Genomic DNA, 26,174 nt, shown 5'->3' on the forward strand with positions numbered 1-26,174 from the left:
TCATGAGGGTGATACTTCCTCCACTGTTTTCCCTTTTATATTTACCCTTCAATTACAATCACTGCCCATCTTTTTTAGGAAATGGCTTGCTATTTCCAGACTTCCCAAGACTACACAAAAGCCAAATTATTTTTTTCTCTCATCCTAAAAGTCTTAGATTGCAAATTAAGCTGGAAAGGTAAAGCAAAAATAAAATGGTAGATGGGCTACTAGGTCAGAGTCAAGAAAATATGCCATGGAATGAGGTAGAATTATTCAGTAGTATGATAGAGCATTACAAATCCAATCCAAAATGAAAAGCCTGTAATGTTAACTGGAAGATAACTATAATATATATTTTTCTCTTTTGAATAATAGCTTTTTCTTGGCCACCTGCCTGCCAAGTTTCTTAACCTTTTTAGTCTCCAACTTTGGTTTCCAAAGTTACTTTAATCCCATTAACACACATACCTTCAGACCTCAGCCTTTGAAAATCTTTTGTGGGTCATCGAAAGATGAGATCATTGAGCCAAGGGAACATAAAGCCAGATCAAAGAAGGGCCAGTTTTTGAACATGAAAGAATTTGAATTAAACACCCCCCATCTTCCAATTTATCAAATTCCAAGAGACTGCTTTCTGTATTATTCCAGAATATTTTGAGAGGTGATAGTTAATGTATATAGAGTTTGAAGTTAAGCAGACACGAGTTTGAATCCAGATCCCTAATCACTCAATTATTTTGATCCTCAGTTTCTTATCTATAAAATGGGAATAATCTTTCAGAGTCTTGCTGGGCCATGAGGACTTGGGAGATTCTATCTAAAGAGTTTCCAGCACAAAGTTGGGCACATGGAAGGCACATTATTAGTAGTAGTTCTTTTAACTTCCTTCACAATCTTCTACTCCAGGACTTTGCCATACCTTAGGTTTCAAGTCTGCCACCAACCCTTGAGGATCCCAGGGTTTCCTAGTTTCCAGGGAGTCACAGCCATACATGCAATATATTAGAAGAGGTAACTAGTCTGGAAAGTCTGCAAAGTAACATTAATTTCTTCATATAAGAAAGAAAATTCTTATTCAAAAAGCTTTAAACCAAAGGAGAAACATGTTTATTAGGTCATTTTCCATGGAAATGGCTGGAGAACACAGCCCATGGTAATTGTGGTTGTATTCTTATAAGTTACACGCTTTATCACGAGCACATTCAAAAGGTGCCTGTTAAAGGACCATGAATTTTACTGGAGTCTCACTTATCACCATGTATTCATCAACTGATGTTTCTAGTCTTCTGGTTCCAGGTTCTCTAAAGAACAATATCTAAATAGGTTATATAGCGAGTCTGGAGAAATATTCCTGCTGACAAATGTAGTCTAAATTTCTGAGATTATCAATTGTATCAAAACCATCATTATCTATAATTATATGTAGACTCCCATTTCAATTTTCAACAATATTTTTCAACAATACTGCTACCATAAAGGATTGGGGCCCTAAGCACATCAATATTCTGGGTTTTCTCACTCTTCTATTAAAGCAGAGCTTGGGTTAAACAAACTAAGGTCCTAAGATATCTCTTTCAACATCCACTGATATTATGATACTACTTAAATGATCAGGAGGGGTGTGGGCATTTACTAAGAATACAAGTAAGAGAAAGGGTTAACGACTGTTTTCTGAGCTGTCTCCCTACACAGAACTCTGCTTGTGTGAGCTCAAGACTTCTCTCTCTCATTCTGGGTTCCACACTCAGAACTCAGGTATCTACTCCCCAGCTGGTAGTTCCCTTTCTCTAAAATGAAGGACAAAAGTCAGAAAACAACCAAAGATCTTTAGAAAAATGAGATTGCCTAGAAGTGGGATGGAAACAGAGGGAAAGGTGGAGTCAGACTACCCAAGACAAGGCTCTCACTGCTGGAGTTTTGAAGGAAGGGGAACTAGGTGAACCAGTTGCCAGGACAACCTGCTGTTGGGGCAAGGGCAGTCGGGGCAAGGATATGGGAGACCTGTGGCTGCTCCTGCTCCTGCCCCTGTCCCTGGCAGCCTTCCATGGGGTCAAAGGCTGTTTGGAATGTGATCCCAAATTCATCGAGGAAGTTAAATCCTTGCTTGGAAAGCTGGTACCCCCAGAAGTCCCTGGCCGAACTCATATGCTTGAACGGCAGATGAAGGAGATGATCCGTTTAAGCTTCAAGGTCTCCCACAGGGACAAGATGCTTCGGGTGTTGGGTGAGGGAAGCCTAAGCCCCTAAGAATTTTGGGAGCTAAAGGGAGAAGGGAGGTAGGGAAGAGAGTACCTGGGGCCACGTAATTTGCTCTGTAAATGTAATTAACCCCCACATGTTCCTTTACCTCTCCTCTCTAGCTGTTCAAAAGGTTGTCAATTTGAGAACATGGCTGAAGATCGAACTTGATAAACTGAGCAAGGAAACATGGAAAGGTGAGGTACTGTTTCAATGTTAAAAGAATGCATTGCCCAAGCAAGTTTGAGAACAATTCACTGGGGGAAACAAGGCAAAACAATTAGGATTAAATTATGAAGGGAAAGGCCACCTCTCTTTTCTGATGTCCATTCTACCCCTTTTCAGGTGTCTTTATCCTTCAAGGCAGGCTTCTCGATATCCGCAAAAACCTGGACTCCAAACTGGAAAAACTATTAAAGAAATTCTCTGAAGTTGGTAATATCAGATGTATATCTAACACCACTGAAATTATGTGAAAGAAATAGGAAATGAGGGGTGAGAGGAGGAATAGGGATTCATATTAAAATAATCCAGAATGGTTGGAGGGGTGGCTGGAAGGTAATGGGTAACCAAATAAAGACAACTTGAGTATAAATATGACGCACTTTAAGTTGATTCTAAGCTCATTAGATCTTTCTGATTCTCTTTTAGCTTGTTCTGAAGATTGTGGTAAGTACAGCATATATAGTGCCTGGAGGTTTCAGAGCATATTTTCCCATCTCCTTTATCTCCTCTACTTGTCACACTGAGAACATAATTCCTAAAGCTCTCAGCTACAAGGGGGAATGTCAACGATCTGTGACAACAAAATCTAGCTTATGAAATCTCAATCACTCCATATAATTTGACTTGCTCAGAGGCCTTCTATACCAGAGTTTTTAATCCATAGCCCCAAAATAAGCTGAGGCATCATTTTCCCACTTCTTCCCAGAGATTGGGCTTAAAGTTTTGATCAATCTCTAAAATTGATGCTAGGGGAAGAAGAAAGTTACAACAATGTAACCAGTGGAAATGCCCAAGATCTAATTCATACTGGTGTCTAAGCTAAGGAAACTCCATGCTGTGGCCCCCTTCCAACTATCTTTCTTCTCTCCGTCAGTCGTGACTGAAGGTCCTATCCTGGATTGTTGGACATGTCTTCGCATCACCTCTCGATGTTTCAGAGGAGAATATTGTGAAGGTATCAAAGATTGTTGTGTAGCACTTTGAAAGGCCAGGGATCAAGGAGTTTCTCATTGATCTAGTCAACAAATATTTGTTGATCATTTTCTATGTAGGTCATGCTAATTCTACAAATAAGAGCTAAGATGCTGGACAAAATTTGTGCCAGAATGAATTATTGGGCACTGAAATGAAATGAAATATTGGGTCACTGAAGAGCTTAGAAATGAAAAAGTGTACTAAAGGTAGACAAATTAGGCTAGGGGTAGTAGGGGAAAATGTTTTGTAGAGCCTAGGAGTCTAAGAAAGAGCAGAATAACCAGGGAACAGGATATAAATGGTGAACAGTGCAATTTTTAAGGTTAAAAAGAGTCTTATGGATAAAGCTCTCAAGTTACTAATATTCCCCTCCAGCTCATGTTTTCCCCCTTTTTCCTCCAGAGGATGATCCAAAGAAGGCTGAGAATCGAGAAATTGGACTATTTCTGATATTATTAGCAGAAGGTGTAATATTGGGAGGTGTTTTGCTGCTGTGAGTTTTCCTGCTTTCAAACACACACTGGGTCAAGCATTTCTTTGGCAAAGAGACTGCCCAATCTTCCCCCTTCTTCCAATGGAAATAAGGGGAAAGAAGTCATCTCAAACTTTGGGATATCTTACTAATAGGTATGAAACATAAAAGTTTGATGGGATAAAAGTTGGAACATAGGAAATGGAGGAAATGTGATGAAGTATGAGAAAAACGCTTGTAGAGGAATTCAAAAAAGGAAGAAAAAAATAGTTAAAATTTTTCAAAGAATTGGGCTACTAATATTTAAGTTGGGATTATCTTATTTCTCTAGATTCCATTTTTGCATCTCTCACCGGAGGAAAATGAAGGCAATACGAAGGTCATTAAAGACATACTTGGAGAAGAAACTTGAAGAATTAATGGGGATAAAGGATGAGAAGGAGAAAGATTTCAGAGGCAGAGAATAAATACATAGACACAGGCAGGAGGTCTTTCTTAATTCTCTTATATGTTGACTCCAAGTAGAAAATCAGGAATTAAGCTCTTTTGCAGTCATAAAGTCAAAGTATTCTAAAACTGAACTTAGTTTCTCTGGTAAAGATCCTTTCTGATATGCTGAGGGCAATGGAAGCAAACATTTTACTGGAAGTTGGACAGAAAGCAATGCTGGTATGTAGCAACACACATGAAAGATGATACCCTGCATAATAACAAAGAGTGGATGGTAATCTAAGATTCCACAGAAAAGGTAATAAAGATGTAGTTTTATTTCTCATTCTATCAGTCTAAGCATCCAAACAATGGACTTAATTTGTGTAACTATTACCAACAAAATTTTAAGTATGGTTTTGGTTCTTTTGTTAAAAAAAAGGCAAAATAAAAGAAGTGGAATCAATTTTCTGATAGTGTAGATTCCATTTAGGATAATGATGAAATAGATGAAAAATTTATGCTTGCAGAACAGAACTTGTCATTTTTCTAAACTTGTTTTTTCCTATGATGTCAACCCATGTTCAACTTATTATAAATAAAGTTCTTTGTAATCACATTTTTCAAAAGAATGCATGGTTGGTAACTCTCATTAATGTCTTTAATTAAGATCACTTTCAAATGTCTAGGGCTGTTTTATTTCCATCTTTCATTTAGTAACTGTTTCTATATTTATCAGTAGGTTCAATGCAGGAAATTTTCTTTGACATTACATAGCATTTAATCTTCATCATGATATCACACACACACACACACACAAAAGTCCAAAATATGAGTTCTGAGTTGAGATTTGTCCCATTTTCCATAAATCTATGTTCTATGATTGAGTTGGATATTGCCTTAGTCTAGCTGTTCTTATTAAACACTTCTAATGTGTATATTAAATCTTAATTAGTGTTTTACATCTATCAAATTGAACTCTCACAATAATCTTTTGAGTAATATTGTTATTGACCTCAGCACTATGAATGAGGAAACAGGAAAATATCTAACTCAAGGTCCCACAACAAGTAATTTAGGCTATGACAAACTCCCCTGGTGGCTAACCTTACTCATACCATCTGATTGAAACTGACATCTATAATCATGGAGATAAATGGAAAGATGGTTAAGTGTGGGTTTACTGTCAACATATTCTTGATTACAGACAGTGGTGGCAAAACCTGGAATAAAACTGCTGCTGCTGCTGCTAAGTCACTTCAGTCGTGTCCGACTCTGTGCGATCCCATAGATGGCAGCCCACCAGGCTCCCCATCCCTGGGATTCTCCAGGCAAGAACACTGGAGTGGGTTGCCATTTCCTTCTCCAATGCATGAAACTGAAAAGTGAAAGCGAAGTCGCTCAGTCGTATCAGAATAAAACTGAGGCCTGGCTAACTCTAAAACACATGCACTTTCCACTCTATTTTGTTTTGTTCTATTCTGGAAGCTTATTCTGAAAGAATAACACCACAGTTTATTGGTAGGAAAATAGGCCCTGCTTCAGTGGCACATGTGTGCATGCTCAGTTTCTCAGCTGTGTCCGCTTCTCTGTGACTCTCTGGTCTATAGCCCACCAGGCTCCTTTGTCCATGGGATTTTCCAGGCAAGAATATTGGAATGGGTTGCCATTTACTCCTCCAGGAGATCTTACTTACACAGGGATTGAACCTGTGCCTCCTGTCTCTCCCACACTGGCAGGTTGATTCCTTAATGGTAGGGAGAAATAATTTGCAAATTTTTCACCCACTGTAGATCTCTGAGTGCTTGTTTGTTGTTGCTGCTATAATAATGAAATATTGAATGAATCTGAATATATTTCAGGAAGACCTGAACATTAATATCTCTCAGTTTCACAATTTGAACTTCTTGTTAAAAATTACAGGATAAGCGTATCATTGGCATCTATCATTTCCCAATAACTTAAGCTTTATCTCACCAGAAATTCTTGAAACATACTAACTTCATTCATGGTCTTTATTAAATTACTGTGTTTATATTGCTTTCAGTTCAGTTCAATTCAGTTGGTCAGTTGTGTCCGACTCTTTGTGACCCCATGGAGTACAGCACTTCAGGGTTCCTGTCCACCACCAACTCTCTGTCCACCACCAACTCTCGGAGTTTACTCAAACTCATATCCATAAATTCAGTGATGCCATCCAACCATCTCAATCTCTATCGTCTGCTTCTCCTCCCGCCTTTAATCTTTCCCAGCATCTAGGTCTTTTCAAAAGTCAGTTTTTCACATCAGGTGGCCAAAGTATTGGAGTTTCAGCTTCAGCATCAGTCCTTCCAATGAATGCTCCAGATTGATTTCCTTTAGGATGGACTGGTTGAATCTCCTTGCAGTCCAAGGGACTCTCAAGAGTCTTCTGCAACACCACAGTTCAAATTTAGCAATTCTTCAGCCCTCAGCTTTCTTTATAGTCCAACTCTCATATCCATACATGACTACTGGGAAAACTATAGCCTCGACCAGACAGACCTTTGTTAGCAAAATAATGTGTCTGCTTTTTAAAATGCTTTGGTAATCACTTTTCTTCCAAGGACTAAGCATCTTTTAATTTCATGGCTGCAGTCACCATCTGCAGTGATTTTGGAACCAAAAAATTAGTCTCACTGTTTCCACTGCTTCCCCATCTATTTGCCATGAAGTGATGGGACAAGATGCCATGTCTTAGTTTTCTGAATGTTGAGTTTTAAGCCAACTTTTTCACTCTTCTCTTTCACTTTCATCAAGAGGCTCTTTAGTTCTTCTTCACTTTCTGCCATAAGGGTGGTGTCATCTGTATATCTAAGGTTATTGATATTTCTCCTGGTAGTCTTGATTCCAGCTTGTGCTTTATCCAGCCAGGCATTTCACATGATGTACTGTGCATATAAGTTAAATAATTAGAGTGACAATATACAGCCTTGACTTACTCCTTTCCTGATTTGGAACCAGTCTTGTGTTCCATGTCCAGTTCTAACTGTTGCTTCCTGACCTGCATATAGATTTCTCAAGAGGCAGGTCAGATGGTCTGGTATTCCCATCTCTTTCAGAATTTTCCACAGTTTGTTCTGATCCACATAGTCAAAGACTTTGGCATAGTCAGTAAATCAGAAGTAGATGTTTTTTTCTGGAATTCTCTTGCTTTTTAAATAATCCAATGGATGTTGTCAATTTGGTCTCTAATTCCTCTGCCTATCTAAATCCAGCTTGAACATCTGGAAGTTCACAGTTCACAGACTGTTGAAGCCTGGCTTGGAGAATTTTGAGCATTACTTTACTATTGTGTGAGATGAGTGCAACTATGAGGTAGTTTAAACATTAATCCCTTTCTTTGGGATTGGAATGAAAACTGACCTTTTCCAGTCCTGTGGCCACTGCTGAGTTTTCCAAATAAGCTTGCATATTGATTGCAGCACTTTCACAGCATCATCTTTAAGCATTTGAAATAGCTTAACTGGAATTTCATCACCTCCACTAGCTTTGTTCGTAGTGATGCTTCCTAAGGCCCACTGACGGCATTCCAGGATGTCTGGCTCTAGGCAAGTGATCACACCATCATGATTATCTGGGTTGTGAAGATCATTTTTTGATAGTTCTGTATAGTCTTGCCTCCTCCTCTTAATATCTTCTGCTTTTGTTAGGTCCATACCATTTCTGTCCTTTATTGTGCCCATCTTTGCATGAAATGTTCCCTTGGTATCTCTAGTTTTGTTGAAGAAATCTCTAGTCTTTCACATTCTATTGTTTTCCTCTATTTTTTTGCATAGATCACTGAAGAAGGCTTTTCATTATAGAAAATTATATTAATAGGATCACATATTTGCCAGATTTTGTGTGTTGCTTTCATGCAGCCTTTTGAATTTCTTGTTGTTTCCTCCCACTCCTCTTCTACTCCATTCTCATTACTCTCTTTTAGAAAACCTTGGTTAACAAGGATATATCTTTCATTATTTTATCAAAACCTAATTGGTTATAAGCAAACAGATACACACACATACATATAAATACATTTATACACGTAGTTGCTTGCTATTAAGAATTATGCACAGTTTTGCATATTGATTTTCATAGTTACATATTTTGGGACAATTAAGCTAACCGATATCAAAGTCTATTCACGTTTTGGTGGTTGTGCACAATACCATAGCGTGATGGTGCCATAATTATTCTAACATTCCTCTACTTGGGTATTCTTTTCATCAGCTTTTTTTTAGTCACTGTAAATAATGCCATCATATACAGTCTACAAGTTGGAGACCCAGTGTCATAATTCACTTAGAGTCGAATGTCTGAGAACCAGGAGGAATCTGGTATGAGTTCAAGAGTTCTACAGCCCAAGAACCTAGGAGATCCCCTGGCTGAGGGCAGGAAATAACAGATGTCACGGTCTGTTGATTGTTTGTGTGTGTGTGTGTGTGTGTGTGACACATGGAAAGAGAGGGGAGGGAAACAGGAAGGGAGAAAATGTGCCTTTCTTCCAACAGCCCTCAATGGAGTGAATGATGCCACATACTTTGGTGAGGACAGATATTCTTTACTTAGTCTACTGATTTAAATGTTAATCTCTTCCAAAAACACCCTGTCAGACAAACCCAGGTACAATGTTTTGCCAGCTATCTGGGCTTCCCTTAGTCCAGTAAGGTTGAACACATAACAATAACAATCACAAAACAGTACTTATCAAATCTTGTGAAGAGTGGCTAATTATATGCATTTGAGACTGTCTAATCATATATCATAAAGAATATAAAAACACTGAATAGGGCATTCTAAGTAGCTAGGAAAATAATATAGTAAACTCAAAACATATACAAAGAGGGAAGTTAGACTGTATCTGAATGAAACAAAAGGCAGAAATTAAAGAGACAATAGCAAATGCTAATAAAAGTCTTCATCCAAACACTTAACAAAATTTTTAGAAGATACATTAAAAAGTTAGAAATAAGAGAATCAAAGCTACAGCAGAATTTATTTTTATCTTAAGAGACTCTTTAAAACAACTAAATGGCAATAACATACAAAACTTGGATAAAATAGATATTTTAATAAAAGCACAAATTAACAATATTGACAAAGGAAGGAAAAAATAACCAGGTTGCCAAAGTTCTTTAAAGAAATTTTAAAACAGTATGAACACTACAGAAAAATGCTTAAGGAAAAACCTGAAATGAGATATAACATGCTGCCTTCAATTTTTTTTTAATTTTATTTTATTTTTAAACTTTACATAATTGTATTAGTTTTGCCAAATATCAAAATGAATCCGCCACAGGTACACATGTGCCTTTGATTTTTACCCAAATGGTGAAACTCTGGTTTCCTCCCACCTTAAGTGAATGGTGCTTGGTTTTTCCCTTCACTAAAGTAAGTAAGTGGTTGTTGCTGCTTAGTCGCTAAGTCATGTCCAGCTTTTTTGCAACCCCATGGACTGTAGCCCGCCAAGCTCCTCTGTCCATGGGATTTCCAAGGCAAGAATACTGGAGTGGATTGGCGTTTCCTTCCCCAAGGGATCTTCACCAGGGATTGAACCTTCATCTCCTGCATTAACAGGTGGATTCTTTACTGCTGAATCCCCAGGGAAATTCAAAGAAATACAGAAGGAAAAACAGTTTTGAAGAAAAGGGCTGAAATTTAGTTTTGAAAGTAAGTATCAGCTTTGTTGGGGCCAAAAACAGACATCTATTCAAGTGTTTGGATTTATATATATGAACATAGCAATAAGATCAAAGCTAATGAAACACATTTTAAAGCACTTGAACAAAGTAAGTAGTGAACCTGAAAATATGACTGAGAAGATCATTCAGATAAAAAGGTAGAGAAGTGATAAAAAACCAAGGATAGAATACCAAAGATCCCTGCATGATAGTAAAATTAAAATACAGCTTTAAGTGGGCTAAGAGAAGCAGCCAGCAATTATGTTATTAAGACATCTATAATCTTGAGAGTCCCTTGGACTGCAAGGAGATCCAACCAGTCCATTCTGAAGGAGATCAGCCCTGGGATTTCTTTGGAAGGAATGATGCTAAAGCTGAAACTCCAGTACTTTGGCCACCTCATGCGAAGAGTTGACTCATTGGAAAATACTCTGATGCTAGGAGGGATTGGGGGCAGGAGGAGAAGGGGACGACAGAGGATGAGATGGCTGGATGGCATCACTGACTCAATGGAAGTGAGTCTGAGTGAACGCCAGGAGTTGGTGATGGACAGGGAGGTCTGGCGTGCTGCGATTCATGGGGTCGCAAAGAGTCGGACACGACTGAGCGACTGAACTGAACTGAATTGAATATTCAGATACAATATTAAAATGCCTCAGAATCCAACCTGTTTTCTATAGTCTTACTCCTTGGAAAACTTTTGAGATGCTGACTTTGGGCTTAATTCCCATCATCTATGACTATGTGTTTCAAATTTCTGACACTTCCATGTGCACAATTTACTGAAACTACTTTATAATATAGATCCACAGTCTGTTCTCATTTCTAGAATCATGAACACAAGGAGAGGTTGGTTGTTTGTGATTTTATGTGTTTACAATATGATGAAATGAAGATTATCTAATTGAATTATATGTTCATCTACTAGGAAAGGTCCTATGGTACTTGATTTCAAGTGTAAAATACAAAATTAATTGCTTACAATCCTAATCTAAGCTTCTTGTTGTTCAGTGTCTAAGTGTGTCTGACTCGTTGTAACTTCATGGACTGCAGCACACCAGGCCTCCCTGTCCCTTACTATCTTCTGGAGTTTGCCCAAGTTCATGCCCATTCCATCAGTGAGAGGTCAATTTAAGTTTGAGCTAACCATTAATATATATTTTTTAAAGGATCTGTAAAATCACCTTTTCAACAAGCAAACTCTCATCTCAAACCTCATTTATAGCTTAGTGAAAGAATACAAATAATTAGGTTACTGCAACAATTATACTTTAAGAACTAACACATAGTCCAATGTCCTAATGTCAGCCCTACATGAGTTTATTTTGAACATTTCCCTAGGATATACAAATCATAGGAGAACGTATTTCTTTGAGTCTGCCAACCTGATGCAAATGGTACAATTTCTGACGCTTCACTATTCTTGTTCAGTTCAGTTCAGTTCAGTTACTCAGTCATCTTCGATTCTTTGTGACCCCATGAATCATAGCACACCAGGCCTCCCTGTCCATCACCAACTCCTGGAGTTGACCCAAACCCATGTCCATTGAGTCGGTGATGCCATTCAACCATCTTATCCTCTGTTGTCCCCTTCTCCTCCTGCCCTCAATCTTTTCCAGCATCAGGGTCTTTTCAAATGAGTCAGCTCTTTGCATCAGGTGGCCAAAGTATTGGAGTTTCAGCTTCAACATCAGTCCTTCCAACGAACACCCAGGACTGATCTCCTTTAGGATGGACTGGTTGGATCTCCTTGCAGTCCAAGGGACTCTCAATAGTCTTCTCCAACACCACAGTTCAAAAGCATCAATTCTTCAGCGCTCAGCCTTCTTCACAGTCCAACTCTCACATCCATACATGACCACTGGAAAAACCATAGCCTTGACTAGATGGACCTTTGTTGACAAAGTAATGTCTCTGCTTTTTAATATGCTGTCTAGGTTGGTCATAACTTTCCTTCCAAGGAGTAAGCGTCTTAATTTCATGGCTGCAATCACCATCTGCAGTGATTTTGAAGCCCAGAAAAATAAAGTCAGCCTAAGTTTCTACTGTTTCCCCATCTATTTGCCATGCAGTGATGGGACTGGATGCCATGATCTTAGTTTTCTGAATGTTGGGGGTTCCCTTATTAAGACTCAGTATTTTCTGAGTTTTTTTTTTTTTTTCAGGAAAAAGAGGTCAGAACTTTTGCTGAATGAAAATTCAATAATTTATTTTATCTGGCGATAACATTAAAAGATGGTGGCCAATCAAATTAAGTTACTTAAAACATAAATTATTAGAATATAAAAAATAAAAGCCAACTAACAGGATCTAACAGGATAAAACAGTAGCTGGGTTAACACCAGAAGTTTCTTAATTTCCATTTGTTAATAGTCTTTCTAACTTCACTCGCTTACTTCCTGACTCAAAGGGAGGTTGTACCTTCTTCCACCTGAGGCAAATGCTTTCTTTTGGATTTACATTTCCTGATCTGCAGCCTCTTCTGGAATATTCCTTCATTATTTATCTCCCATCATTTATTTCCCTTCTCTTCTTCAATACTACGTCTTTACTCTTAGTGTCTATTACTATATATTAAAGCTTCTTCATCCTTTGTCCACTTTTAACCTCCATGCCAAACTTCTTAAAAAAGCATTATTTCTTTATTCTTGTCTTCCTTTCAATTCACCACAATCTATATTTTGCTCCTCACCACCAAATGGAAATTGCTCTACGGTTGTCACTGAACCCTCATTTGTTACAGTCAGTTTTCTTTAGTCTCCAATGGAATAATTTGTTTCTAGAGAATTAAGAAAATCTTAATAGAAAAACAAAATGCATGACTCAGGTCATCAAGTACAAGTACAAACTTGTTTGGGTTTAGACCAAAAGGAAAAAGAGAACTCATCTTTGTAGCCCCAGAAAAATAAAAATAAAATCTACCAAAAAAGAGTGCTCTTTATTCCTCAAGTTGCTCGTCAATTCTAAGACTTACCAGAGTGCTAATGATGTCCTTCTTAAACTACCCCTCTGTACTTGGCAGGTTTTGTTATGTCAAAGGTTTTGTTCCTATTTTTCAAACCATGTTTTAGTAGCTTTGGTGGGAAAGGGAGGGCTCCTCTTCCTCATCTGCCTACTTATTTAGAAATTGAACACCAGAGAACTGACTTCAATTTTTTTCTTACTCCATACCTATAGAATCTCATCCACCCATGTGACTTTAACCATCATTTAGTAATTGCATCTCCAAATTCTTAGACAGTTATTTGCCCTCCCCAAGTCCTGCAAGTTAATTTCTGAATACATACTGGATATATCTATCTAGACATAAAATATTAATTTTAAACTCAGGATGGCTAAAGCTGAACTAATTATCTTGAACCATTTCTGATTCTATGCAATTTATCCTTATCCAGAGTGTCCTTTAGTCCTCCTGAAGAAAATATGTGTTGCATGTAGGTTATACACAAACTAGATTACTGAGCATTTTTATAATTACCTTCCCACAAAATTACTTTAAATCATTTTTTGTTTAGAGGAGGCTCTGCTGCTGCTAAGTTGCTTCAGTTGTGTCCAACTATGTGCGACCCCATAGACGGCAGCCCACCAGGCTCCCTCATTCCTGGGATTCTCCAGGCAAGAACATTGGAGTGGGTTGCCATTTCCTTCTCCAATGCATTTAAGTGAAAAGTGAAAGTGAAGTCGCTCAGTCATGTCTGGCTCTTCACGACCCCATGGACTGCAGCCTACCAAGGCTCCTCCGTCCATGAGACTCTCCAGGCAAGAGTACTGGAGTGGGATGCCATTGCCTCAGCAAGTTTAATTTCTTCCAAGTGGTGACTTGGTAGGTGAAGGAGCCAGGATTCAAAACCCAATCTGAAGCTTTTCCGCTAGCCAGCACTGGCTCCATGGATACCGTATATTACCCAAAAGGTAGAAATCTCAGTGTATTCTGGGATCCTCTCTCTTTCATCTATTCCAGGCAGTCTCTTCAATTAGCATTGATTTTTACTCCTAAATATCTCTTAAATCACCCTAGCTACTGCTGCAGTTGAAGCCCTTCCCTCCTTTCTAAGGGCTTATGGCCATGGCTTTCTAATTAGCCTCCTGAGTCCAGCCTCTTGAAAAGCCAAAGCCATCCTTCCTTTTGCAATCAGAACAATCAGTCTTGAAACACAAATTTATTTCAAACTCCTAAGTAAAGTACTCCAATGACTCCTAAAAGTGTAAACTTCTTCATACAACATTCTGCATGGCTAAAATTTTACCATCAGACTCTATATAATCTCACCTTTGGCAAAATGCATTCCTAGGCCTTCCTCTTTACCTAGGGTCTGCCAAACATACTTGGCTTTTTCATACTCCTAGCCAATACTTGCTCAATTCTTTTCTTGATTGCCTGGTAGTCTTCCCCAGCCTTCAAAACCAACATCTAAAATCATCTCATAAAGTCTTTTCTGAGATGGTCAGACAGCATTAATCACTCACAACCTTCAGGAGCCATTAAAACTCTTTTACTTCTATAAAGCACTTTTCACAAAGGACAGCTATTATAGGTTTGCATGTCTCTTTCCTAGACATGAAATCCCCAGGAACAGGGACTATGCTATCTTCATATACCCATGCTATCTTCATATTCTTTACTCCTAACAATGTATCACAAAATTGCATCAGCTTAAATGCCCCTTAATTGAGGAATTTCATATAAGTATGAATCAATGTCTGATTCCAAGAGGTTAGAAATCATGTATATTTGTTCACAGAGATCATTGTTAATAAGTGGTACTAAAACTAAGTATTAGTTAGATGAAAATATAAATATGTAAATTGATGAATGCTGTTATTTGAAACTGCATAAAGCTGGCTTAAGACTCAACATTTAAAAAACTAAGATCATGGCATTGGGTCCCATCACTTCATGACAAACAGAAGGGGAAAAGGTGGAAGCTCTGACAAATTTCCTCTTCTCGGGCTCTAAATACACTGTGGATAGTGACTGCAGCCATGAAGTTAGAAGACAATTGCTTCTTGGCAGAAAAGCCATGATAAACCTTGACTGTGTATTAAAAAGCAGAGACATTACGTTGCTGACAAAGGTCAGTACAGTCAAGGCTATAGTTTTTCCAGTAGTCATGTACAGATGTGAGAACTGGACCCTAAAGAAGGCAGAACACCAAAGAATTGATGCTTTTGAACTGTGGTCCTGTAGAAGACTCTTGAGAGTCCCTTAGACAGCAAGGAGATAAAACCACCAGTCAATTCTAAAGGAAATCTACCCTGAATACTCAAGGAAATATACCCTGAATACTCAATGGAAGGACTGATGCTGAAGCTGAAGATCCAAAACTTTGGCCACCTGATGTGAACAGCTGACTCATTGGAAAAGACCCTGATGCTGGGAAAGATTGAAGACGGAAGGAGGGCAACAGAGGATGAGATGGTTGGATAACATCACTGATTCAATGGACATGAATTTAGGCAAACTCTGGAAGGTGGGGGAGAAGGCAATGGCAACCCACTCCAGTGTTCTTGCCTGGAGAATCCCAGGGACAGAGGAGCCTGGTGGGCTGCCATCTATGGGGTTGCACAGAGTCGGACACGACAGAAGTGACTTAGCAGCAGCAGCTGGGAGGTGGTGAAGGACAGGGAAACCTGGTGTGCTACAGTCCATGGGGTCGTGAAGAGTCAGACATGACTTGGTAACTAAATGACAACAACAAGACACTAGGTATTCTTAATACTAGCATATATACTTAGTCTGTTACATTGCCTGTGGAAGACAATGCATATGTTTCAAAGCCCTTGCAGCTTGATGGCCAACACTGCCATGGAATACTGGCTATATGAACACTGTTTGGAGTTAATAAATTCCATGGAACTTAGGTCAAATTGGAGTAAGCGCTAAGTTCCCAAATCAAGTGCACAGGTTCCTAGAATGAAACTGAGCTCAAGGGCACCTATAGGAAGTTCACAGCAGTTCCATTTATACCTAAGGGCAGTTCAATAGGCTTTGTCCCACCAGCCTGTCTTAATGCCGACTGGACCAGAAATCTGAAGAACTCTCAAACTTTCTAATAGTCTTCATGACTTTTGGTATTGATCTAAATTGGGAACTTATCTCAGAGATCAGAAGACTGCAGCATATTCCCCTGAGTTATCCTGATTATAGGGATAAGGTGGGAGTTGGGTAAGGGGCAGTAGAGATATTAATATTTAATTACCTAATTATATTAGTGTTAATGAACACAGAAGGTTCTGGAACATTACCCTGAGCATTTGCTTTTCCTAACTTCAACATGCATATTTTAATTTTTCAACTCACCTAAAAATAGGTTGCAGAAAGACTGAGTGAAACTATAGTAGTGAGAGTAAAGCCAGAGAATGGAAGTAAATTTCTGAGGAATAGAAGAACGACACTTTGCCCTCCACTTCATCTCAAGGAGCTTACATAACTTCAGGTTCTTGGGTTTGCATTCCCAGATTCAGCACTACTAAAATCACCAAGCAATATTACATCTGCTAGCACACCTTCCCCTTACAGAGAAAACAAATACAAATGACTTCCAATCACAGGGCAGCACTGGCAGGTAGGCATGTTTGTCAAGCATCCACTTTGGACCATTATGGGCTTTCTGTGAGGCAGAGGTATTCCCACCTAATGAGGCTTCATCATTCTGCCTGATGAGATAGCCCTTCATGATTTCTGCTGAAAGTACTAATAATCATGGACTCTTTAGACTCAGAATTCATATTTTCTTTTTCATCCACACTCTCTTTATCTTACTAACAGTGTCAGAAAATGTTCAACAAGATTTTTCTAGTGAATAAAACACTTCCTGGCTTTATCTTTGGCACTTAGGAAATCTATGTGAATAATACTTTCAGGCCAATAGGGCATCATTTATTAAGTTGTTGTTTCTATACCTGATAACCTCAGTTATCAGTTCTGGGCTATGAAAACAGTCTAAAGAGAGTTCAAATAAAAGGTTGAAAAATATTAAACACAGAGTTTGTGATGCAGAGCTTATTAAGACATACTGAACCCTGTATAAAAACTGGCTGCATTTTCTTGAAAGAATGCAAGGGAAATTTACAGTCATTATCTCTGGGTGGTGTAGGTTACCAGTGATTATTATTTTTTCTCTCTCTCTTTTTTTTTTTTTTTTTGCTTGTTGGTGTTTCTGATTTTTCCACAATGAGCTTGCATCTTACTTATGTAGGAGAAAGGCTATTTGACTTAAACTTGAGGGCAATAGGACTTCCAAAGCAAATATGGTTTAATACAATTTGTTACAAACTGTCCAATGAAATAATTTAATCCAGTACTTATTTGATGAAATAGATTTTACATAACAAAGTAGCCTGGGTTACTGCTTCATTAAATTTCTACCCATGGAAATGAAATTTGGTTTAACATTCTTTTTCTTATCCTATAATTCTAGTATATTTTGTCTCAAAAGCTTAATGGGGCAAAATCCTTCCAATGACTGTATGTAATGTACTCAATACCATGTGGGAGACTTAAAAGGAGATGGAGTGCAGTGACATTTAAAAAAATAAAAATGGTACTAAAATTATTATTACTAAAGCAACAACCTATTTATCACTGATGTGCGTGCTTAGTCACTCAGTCACGTCTGACTTTTTGCAACCCTGTGGAATGCAGCCCACCAGGTTTCTCCATTTTTTCAAGAGGGAATACTAGACTGGGTTGCCATTTACTCCTACAGAGGATCTTTCCAACCCATGGGTTGAATCTGCATCACCTGTATCTCCTGCACTGCAGGGGATTCTTTACCTGCTGAGCCACAAGGGAGGCCCTTATGTTGATAGTAAGGCTACAAAAAATTGAAGTCATGTTTTTAATTCTAAGCTATGAGCCAGCTCAGGCATTACTCACTACTCATCTGCCAACACTAAAGTCAGTAAGGACCTGCTTCTCTTTTATTTGCCACCTACTCTTACGATCTTGTCATTAGATTCTCACTTTTGTAACCCGATCCCATTATGATCTCAATATCACAAGGTAATTCCCATGTGTTTTCCTCTTTGTTTTAGACAGCACTGTCTAATAGAAATAGAATGTAAATAAGTGAATATCAGCATTTTAGGAATCAGTGAACTAAAATGGATGGGAATGGGTAAATTTAATACAGATGACCAATATATCTACAACTGTGGACGGAGCAGCCCTCATAGTCAACAAAAGAGCCTGAAATGCAGTACTAGGATGCAGTCTCAAAAATGACATAATGATCTCAGTTCATTTCCAAGACAAACCATTCAGCATCACAATAATCCACATCTGTGCCCCAACCACTAATGTGGAAGAAGCTGAAATCTACTGGTTCTATGAAGACCTACAACACCTTATAGAACTAACACCAGAAAAATATGTCCTTTTCATCACAGGGGACTGAAAAAAAAAAAAAAAAAGGCAAGAGACACCTGGAGTAACAGGCAAGTTTGGCCTTGGAGTACAAAATGAAGCAGGGCAAAGGCTAACAGTTTTGCCAAGAGAATGCACTGACCATAGCAAAAAAAACCCTCTTCCAACAACACAAGAGACAACTCTACACATGGACATCACCAGATGGTCAATACTGAAATCAGATCAATTATATTCTTTGTAGTCAAAGATAGAGAAGCTCTATACAGTCAGCAAAAACAAGACCAGGAGCTGACTGTGGCTCAGATCATGAACTGCTTATTGCAAAATTCAGACAAATTGAAGAAAATAGGGAAAAGCAGTAGACCATTCAGGTATGCCCCAAATCAAATCCCTTATGATTATATAGCAGAAGTGACAAATAGATTCAAGGGATTAGATCTGATGGACACAGTGCCTGAAGAACTGTGGATGGAGGTTCATAACATTGTACAGGAGGCAGTGATCAAAACCATCCCCAAGAAGAAGAAATGCAAAAAGACAAAATGGTAGTCCGAGGAGGCCTTACAAATAGCTGAGAAGAGGAGAGAAGTGAAAAGCAAAGGAGAAAAAGAAAGATACACCCATCTGAATGCAGAGTTCCAGAGAATAGCAAGGAGAGATAAGAAAGCCTGCTTATGTGAACAATGTAAAGAAATAGAGGAAAAAGATAGAATGGGAAAGATTAGAGATTCTCGCCAAGAAAATAGCAAGAGAACATTTCATGCGAAGAGGGGCACAATAAAGGACAGAAATGGTATGAACATAACAGAAGCAGAAGAACTTTAAAAAAGGTGGCAAGAATACACAGAAAAACTGTACAAAAAAGGACTTAATGACCTGGATAAACACAATGGTGTGGGGTCACTCACCAAGAACCAGACATTCTGGAGTGTGAAGTCAAGTTGGCCTTAGGAAATATTACTGCAAACAAAGCTTGAGAAGGTGATAGAATTCCAGCTGAGCTATTTCAAATCCTAACAGATGATGCTGTTAAAGTGCTGCATTCAATATGCCAGCAAATTTGGAAAGCTCAGCAATGGCCACAGGACTAGAAAAGGTCAGCTTTCACTCCAATCCCAAATAAGGATAATGCCAAAGAATGTTCAAACTACCATACAATTGTGCAGGACATGAACTGGAAATTCCAGATATACAAGCTGGATTTAGAAAAGGCAGAGGAACCAGAAATCAAATTGTCAACATTTGTTGGATCATAGAAAAAGCAAGAGAATGCCAGAAAAAAAATATTTACTTCTGCTTCACTAACTACACTAAAGCCTTTAATTGTGTGGACCACAAAAACTGTGGAAAAGTCTTAAAGAGATGGGAATACCAGACCACCTTACCTGACTCCTGAGAAACCTATATGCAGGTCAAAAAGCAACAGCTAGAATCAGGTATGGAAAAATGGACTGGTTTAAAATTGGGAAAGGAATATGTCAAGGCTGTATATTGTCACCCTGCTTATTTAATTTATATGTAGAATACATCATGCAAAATGCCAGGCTGGATGAAGCACAAGCTGGAATCAAGACTACCAGGAGAAATATCAACAAATTTGGATATGCAGATGATACCACCCTAAAGGCAGAAAGCGAAGAACTAAAGAGCTTCTTGATGAAGGTAAAAGAGGAGAGTTACAAAGCTGAATTAAAACTCAACATTCAAAAAACTAAGATCATGGCATATTGTTCCATCATTCCATGGCAAATAGATGTGGCAAAAAGGGCAACAGTAGCAGACTTTATTTTCTTGGGCTCCAAAATCACTGAGGATGGTGACCGCAGCCATGAAACTAAAAGGCGCTTGCTCCTTAGAAGAAAAGTTACGACAAAACCTAGACTGAGTATTAAAAAGCCTAGACCTCACTTTGCCGACAAAGCTCCGTACAGTCAAAGCTATGGTTCTTCCAGTGGTCGTGTATGGATGTGAGAACTGTACCCTAAAGAAGGCTGAGTGCCAAAGAATTGATGCTTTCAAACTGTGGTGCTGGAGAAGACTCTTGAGAGCCTCTTGGGCAGCAACGAGATCAAACCAGTCAATCCTAAAGGAAATCAACCTTGAATATTCATTGGAAGGACTGATGTTGAAACTGAAGCTCCAATACTTTGGCCACCTGATGCAAAGGGCCAATTCGATGGAAAAGACCCTGATGCTGGGAAAGATTGAAGGCAGGAGGAGAAGGGGACAACAGAGGATGAGATGGTTGGATGACATCACGGATTCAATGGAAATGAGTTTAGGCAAACTCTAGGAGATAGTGACAGACAGGGAAGTCTGGCATACTGCAGTCCATGGGTTCACAAAGACAGACACAATTTAGTGACTGAACAACAATACATAATTTTAAACTTTATACTAGCCACATTAAGAAAAGTTTTAAAATAGATGAAATTAATTTAATTAATGTATTCCAACCCAAATATCCAAACTGACGTCATTTCAATGTATAAGCTATATATATATATATATATAGCTATTTTATTTTATTTTCATATATATTTATATGAGCTATTTTAATTATTCTTTTAGGTACTAAGTACTCAAAATTTGTCTGGTATTGAATACTTTATACCTTCAGTACATCTCAAATTGAAATTTTTTAATTGGAGATACCTGATCTGCATTTATATATCATAAAGTGTACAGTTGAAAAAGAAGACCCAAAATTGTTCCAAGCATGCTTAAAACTTTTCCAATCACATAATCCAGTGTCAGCTTTTAAATTTATTGTAAAGTTGAAGACAATTAAAAGTCTCATTCTCAGTCACATTGGCTATATTCCAAGTGCTAACCAGTCCACACAGGGCAAGTGGCAACCATATTGGTGAGCACAGGTTTAGCTTTCACTAATTGTTTCTGCTTAAGGCTTTCAAAAATTGAACTTTTTTCCAGAATTTTGAAGATCAAACCTCATATCTGACCCATACCGAAAGCCCAAAGGTGGCCCTTAGAGACACCTTTCACAGGAGACCTTTTTAGGCAACAGGCACCCCCAACATACACACCTATACAGGAGAAACACTTCAGGACACATTCCCATCTGATGGTGACTCCTGCTATGTGAGAGCTCCCTGCTCAGGGAATAAGTATGGCATTCTGAATTTGGAGATAATTTTTAGAAAAGACATAGTATTTTAAAAATACAAATGAAGGGCTAATCTTGGAAAATGCAAATTTAAGCATAAATGACTTACTTCAGAATACACATAAATTATTTCAGGCAATAAAGATTGATTTAGTAAAAAGAAGATTGATTTATTAACTTATTAACTCAAAGGTAGACTGTTGTAGTACCCTGAAGCAATCAATCCTGAGAGTCACTTATTGTGTTGCTCTAGCTTATGACTGCATTTGGGGCTTTCTCCCCTCTTATGGATCCTATTTGATGACAAATATATGCCTTAAAAGAAAAGAAGGAGGTGGTTTATATGGCCTTTTTGTGGAAGGAGTACTGTTTTGTCTTATTGCAAGGTGAATATAAGAGCTTGGGCAAAGATTCTTGTACAATTTTGCATAAGTCAATTATAATGTAATTGATGTCAATAAAAAGGCTTTAGTGAGAAAATAAATTTCCAGAAACTTTCAGATTACCAAGAGGAAGAGCTTCCTCTGTAATTACATCTATATTAATATGGTTGCAGAGAGTACATGTGGGATCTACTCCACAGATAAGAAATGGGTAACAAAATGGGTATTTTGACATTTTATCTTGTGCAATATTATCTTCCACACATACATAATTGTAGTCTATTTTTCTGGTGCCTTTTTCTAACGCATAATGTATTTTGAATTACATGGTTTATATACAACCATATACCCACGACTTAAAACAACTAATTTTATGCTCAGAATGTGAGCCAATTTAATATAGTTCTGAACAGGTCAAAATTCTTTGTTTAGAATTTTATTTTCTTCATCAGTGGTTTCTTTCATGGGTCCCCTAAAACACTACCGTCCAACAGATAAACAATGCAAACCATAAATATAATTTAAAATTTTCATATCTCCATATGAGAAAAGTAAAAAAAGGCATAATTCATATATTTTTATTAAACCTGAAATATCCCAATGAGATATTGTACCATCTTTTATTTTTTATTTAAGGCATTGCATCTGGTGTGTTTTTGGTACTTTTAGTCTCTATTGATTCAGACTAGCCACAGTTTCAAGTACTCAATAGCCACATATGGCTAGTGGCTGCCATTATTGAACAGCACCAGCAAAGATAATATTCACAGTGAAATTTTGGTATAAGTTACTGAATATATGTTACCCTGTCCAGCAAGATGGAAACCCAAGACCTAGTCAAAATTATGTTTAATAATCAGTTAAATGTTTAATTTTCATATTAAAATAAAATTCAAAGAAATCTGTTATGATCGTCTGTAAAAAGTATTACTTCACCTACAGAATACAGCACTTTTATTTTTTTCCTATTTGTGCTGTTGGCAAATTTTCAGGCTAGGTTCAGCACAGACGGTTAAAAATCCTTGATTACAGTTTAAACTAGTCTCAAAATTAGTTCACATAATTACCTGTCAGTGGAATCTGTCACTGGTTTTTCCTTTTTCAAAACATTTTTTTAATCTAACATCTTCAGAGTTTCTTTAGAAAATTGAATGAAATATTAGAATGACTCAGTCTGAGTGAAAAAAGTTAATTTATATCTCACCCTTTCATTCAAATGTATGATGTATTTTACAGTGCTGAAAAATCTGTAGCATTAATCCCTGTGACTTAAAGAATTACAGTACAGTTCAGTAAGATACTAGGAAAACTGCAGACATATTTACAAAAAGAAATATCCACAAGCTATTACATTGTCATACACTGGTGCACTTGTCTGCCTATGTGATATTTTTCTCCATGTTCAATGGTGCATATCAAGTTAACAACCAAAATGTATTATCTAATGTATTGTGTGATTAATAGGATAGCTCATATTTTAATCAGCCACAGATTTCTTCTCAATGAGGTCTACTTGCCTTAAGCACAATATATTCATTCAGTCTTAACTTTTTACAGTAGGTTTTATTCTACTTTCCTTTCTATTTGTTTTTAACAAAAAATTTCATGTGGATGCTTCTAACAGACTTAATAAATCATTTTGTGATACCATTGTATTTTTAAAAACCTATTTGTTTGACTCTGCAAGAGTGCTCTGTATTTAGTTATTTTAAATACAATAACTATATAGTCTATTGATCACCTCCCACTAAGTCAGCAGTATCTCCCTTTGTATCCCCTGCTTGACTATAAGCTACTTAAGAAAAATGATATCATATCAATTTTCCTATTTTATAAAAATAGTACCTTACCTGTAATAGATGCTTCATAAAACATGTGGACTTTATGAATTACTATAAAGCTGTAACCTCAGTATTAGTCTAACAAATGACTTAACCAGTCCAAAACAAAACATGAGTCATAATAGCTATATTAGCCATTATATATTATACTATAATAGGAATATTCAACAGTTGCTCTGTTCTAGGCACTATATACATTAGTTGTGATGTTTTAATTATCCTATAGGTAAAGGATCTGCCTGAGATGCAGAAAACTCAGTAGATGCTGTGGGGTTTGATCGCTGGGTGGGGAAGATGCGCTGGAGGACAGCATAGCAACCCACTCCATATTCTTGCCTTGAAGAATCCTATGGACAGAGAAGCCTGGCAGGCTACAGTCCATGGGGTTGCAGAGTTGGACATGACTGAAGTGATGAGAAAGCAAGCACACAGTCCTTAAAGTTATGACCAACCTAGATAGCATATTGAAAAGCAGAGACATTACTTTGCCAACAAAGGTCTGTCTAGTCAAGGCTATGGTTTTTCCTGTGGTCATGTATGGATGTGAGAGTTGGACTGTGAAGAAAGCTGAGTGCTGAAGAATTGATGTTTTTGAACTGTGGTGTTGGAGAAGACTCTTGAGAGTCCCTTCGACTGCAAGGAGATCCAACCAATCCATTCTAAAGGAGGATCAGTCCCGGGTGTTCATTGGAAGGAATGATGCTGAAGCTGAAACTCCAGTACTTTGGCCACCTCATGTGAAGAGTTGACTCATTGGAAAAGACTCTGATGCTGGGAGGGATTGGGGGCAGGAGGAAAAGGGGATGACAGAGGATGAGATGGCTGGATGGCATCACTGACTTGATGGACGTGAGTCTGGGTGAACTCCAGGAATTGGTGATGGACAGGGAGGCCTGGTGTGCTGCAATTCATGGGGTCACAAAGAGTCGGACATGACTGAGCGACTGAACTGATAAGGATAATTATCATACAAGAATAATTAAATACTAATATGAAGTATATACTATGAATAGCCCCATTGCAAACCAGTAAAATTGAGGTTCTAAAAGAAAAGGATGCTTGTCTTAGAGCAGAGTGACTGAGTCAGGGTTTGGATATACACTGCCTGATGGCAAAATTCGAGTTTTTAACCACTGACATGGCCTCTAGAGGCCTCTGGTTCTGAGGATCTTAGATGACAACACCTTTAAACAATGGAGTTCCTATACCAGGGATGATTCCCACTGAATGATACACATTTAGATACAATAGGCAAATACAAAACAAATATATCATTTGTAAGTATAGGAATATTGAGACCAACTTACTGAATAGCTGTAATCCTTTGTTACTGTTATTTATTAACTTTTTCATTATTTTTTCTGAGTAAGCTTTATGTACCTACCATGTAACATCCTAATTCTCTTTGAGGTTTTGATTCATTTTTTTTCTCCTAGATTCTGACATATTTATGTTCAACTGAAAGACTTTCTGATCTTAAGAATATGTTCAAGTGTGTTGGTTTATATCTACACTAAAATTTAGAGTGACCACTACATATTTTTAAACTTGACTAGATAATTGAATTTTCTCACTGACCAGAAGCTATTAAGAGTTTATTTGATTAGAGGTACCTGCTTCATTTTTGTTCTGGGTTAAAAGATCACTTACTATCAACCCGCTATGACATCTGTTAAAATGTGTTTCTTAGGGAAATAAATTTTTTAAAAAGGTAAGAGTACACAAACACACAGAAAGTAATTCTCCAATATTTTCATCTTAACATATATCTCAAACTTGTTTCCTTTAGAAACTGCAAAATGTCCTTTTCCTACAACTGCATTTTTAGTTTTATATGTGTGTGTGTATAAACTAAATATATTTTTATATGTTTGCTATATAATAATAGTATAAACAAATAAATATACCCACACTACAAAGCTACTTACGAACATAGGTTAAAAGTTAAGGATAGACACTAGGCCAAATTGGCAGAGTATGAAGATCCCGAGCTCACCTCCTTCCGTGGGCACACCAAAATTACAATTATTTACAGAGACACTATTGATGAGATAGACTGGAAAATGAGCAGAAAGATTTTCTACAACTAAATATATAAAGAAAAACCAGTAATGAAATGGGTAGGAGGGGTAGAATCAAGGTACAATCAAGACCCCATACATTCAGGGTGACCCACAAACAAGAAGATAATTACAATTAAGGAGGTTTACCCCAAGGAGCAATGAGTCCAAGCCCCATCTTGGGCTCCCCAGCCCACCTATCTCACATTGGAAAGAACCCCCAAGCATCTGGCTTTGAAGGCCAGTGGGGCTTACTTTCCAGAGAGCCAGAGTACTGTGGGAAATGGATACTCCACTTTTACAGGGCATACACAAAACATTACATGCTCCAGGACCCAGGGTAGAAGCAATAATTTGAAAGACCCATTTGCTGATCTTTGAATGCTT

General features: G+C 37.8%; 1 protein-coding gene and 1 long non-coding RNA gene across 7 annotated transcripts in view; one reads left to right on the forward strand and one right to left on the reverse strand.

The window, feature by feature from the left end:
* LOC123332766 overlaps positions 1 to 26,174 on the reverse strand; it is a 404,401-nt gene that overhangs the window by 200,557 nt on the left and 177,670 nt on the right. The gene's annotated exons all lie outside the window — the stretch shown is intronic.
* Positions 1,645 to 5,885, forward strand: IZUMO3 (IZUMO family member 3). Its single transcript, XM_025279274.2, has 7 exons — positions 1,645 to 2,206; positions 2,343 to 2,417; positions 2,566 to 2,655; positions 2,872 to 2,889; positions 3,320 to 3,400; positions 3,823 to 3,913; positions 4,224 to 5,885. Exons 1-7 carry the CDS (start codon positions 1,975 to 1,977, stop codon positions 4,357 to 4,359), a joined length of 723 nt encoding a protein of 240 aa, XP_025135059.1. The 5' UTR covers positions 1,645 to 1,974; the 3' UTR covers positions 4,360 to 5,885.

The sequence above is a fragment of the Bubalus bubalis genome, chromosome 3 (genome assembly GCF_019923935.1).
Source record: "Bubalus bubalis isolate 160015118507 breed Murrah chromosome 3, NDDB_SH_1, whole genome shotgun sequence".
Lineage (NCBI taxonomy): Eukaryota > Metazoa > Chordata > Mammalia > Artiodactyla > Bovidae > Bubalus > Bubalus bubalis.

What these genes read in the sequence shown, in the direction of transcription:
- IZUMO3 (XM_025279274.2), top strand. Translation starts at nt 1,975, where the DNA reads ATGGGAGACCTGTGGCTGCTCCTGCTCCTGCCCCTGTCCCTGGCAGCC. An exon ending in CAAGATGCTTCGGGTGTTGG is followed by an intron (nt 2,207 to 2,342) that starts GTGAGGGAAGCC and finishes TCTCCTCTCTAG; the next exon opens with CTGTTCAAAAGGTTGTCAAT. An exon ending in CAGAGGAGAATATTGTGAAG is followed by an intron (nt 3,401 to 3,822) that starts GTATCAAAGATT and finishes TTTTTCCTCCAG; the next exon opens with AGGATGATCCAAAGAAGGCT.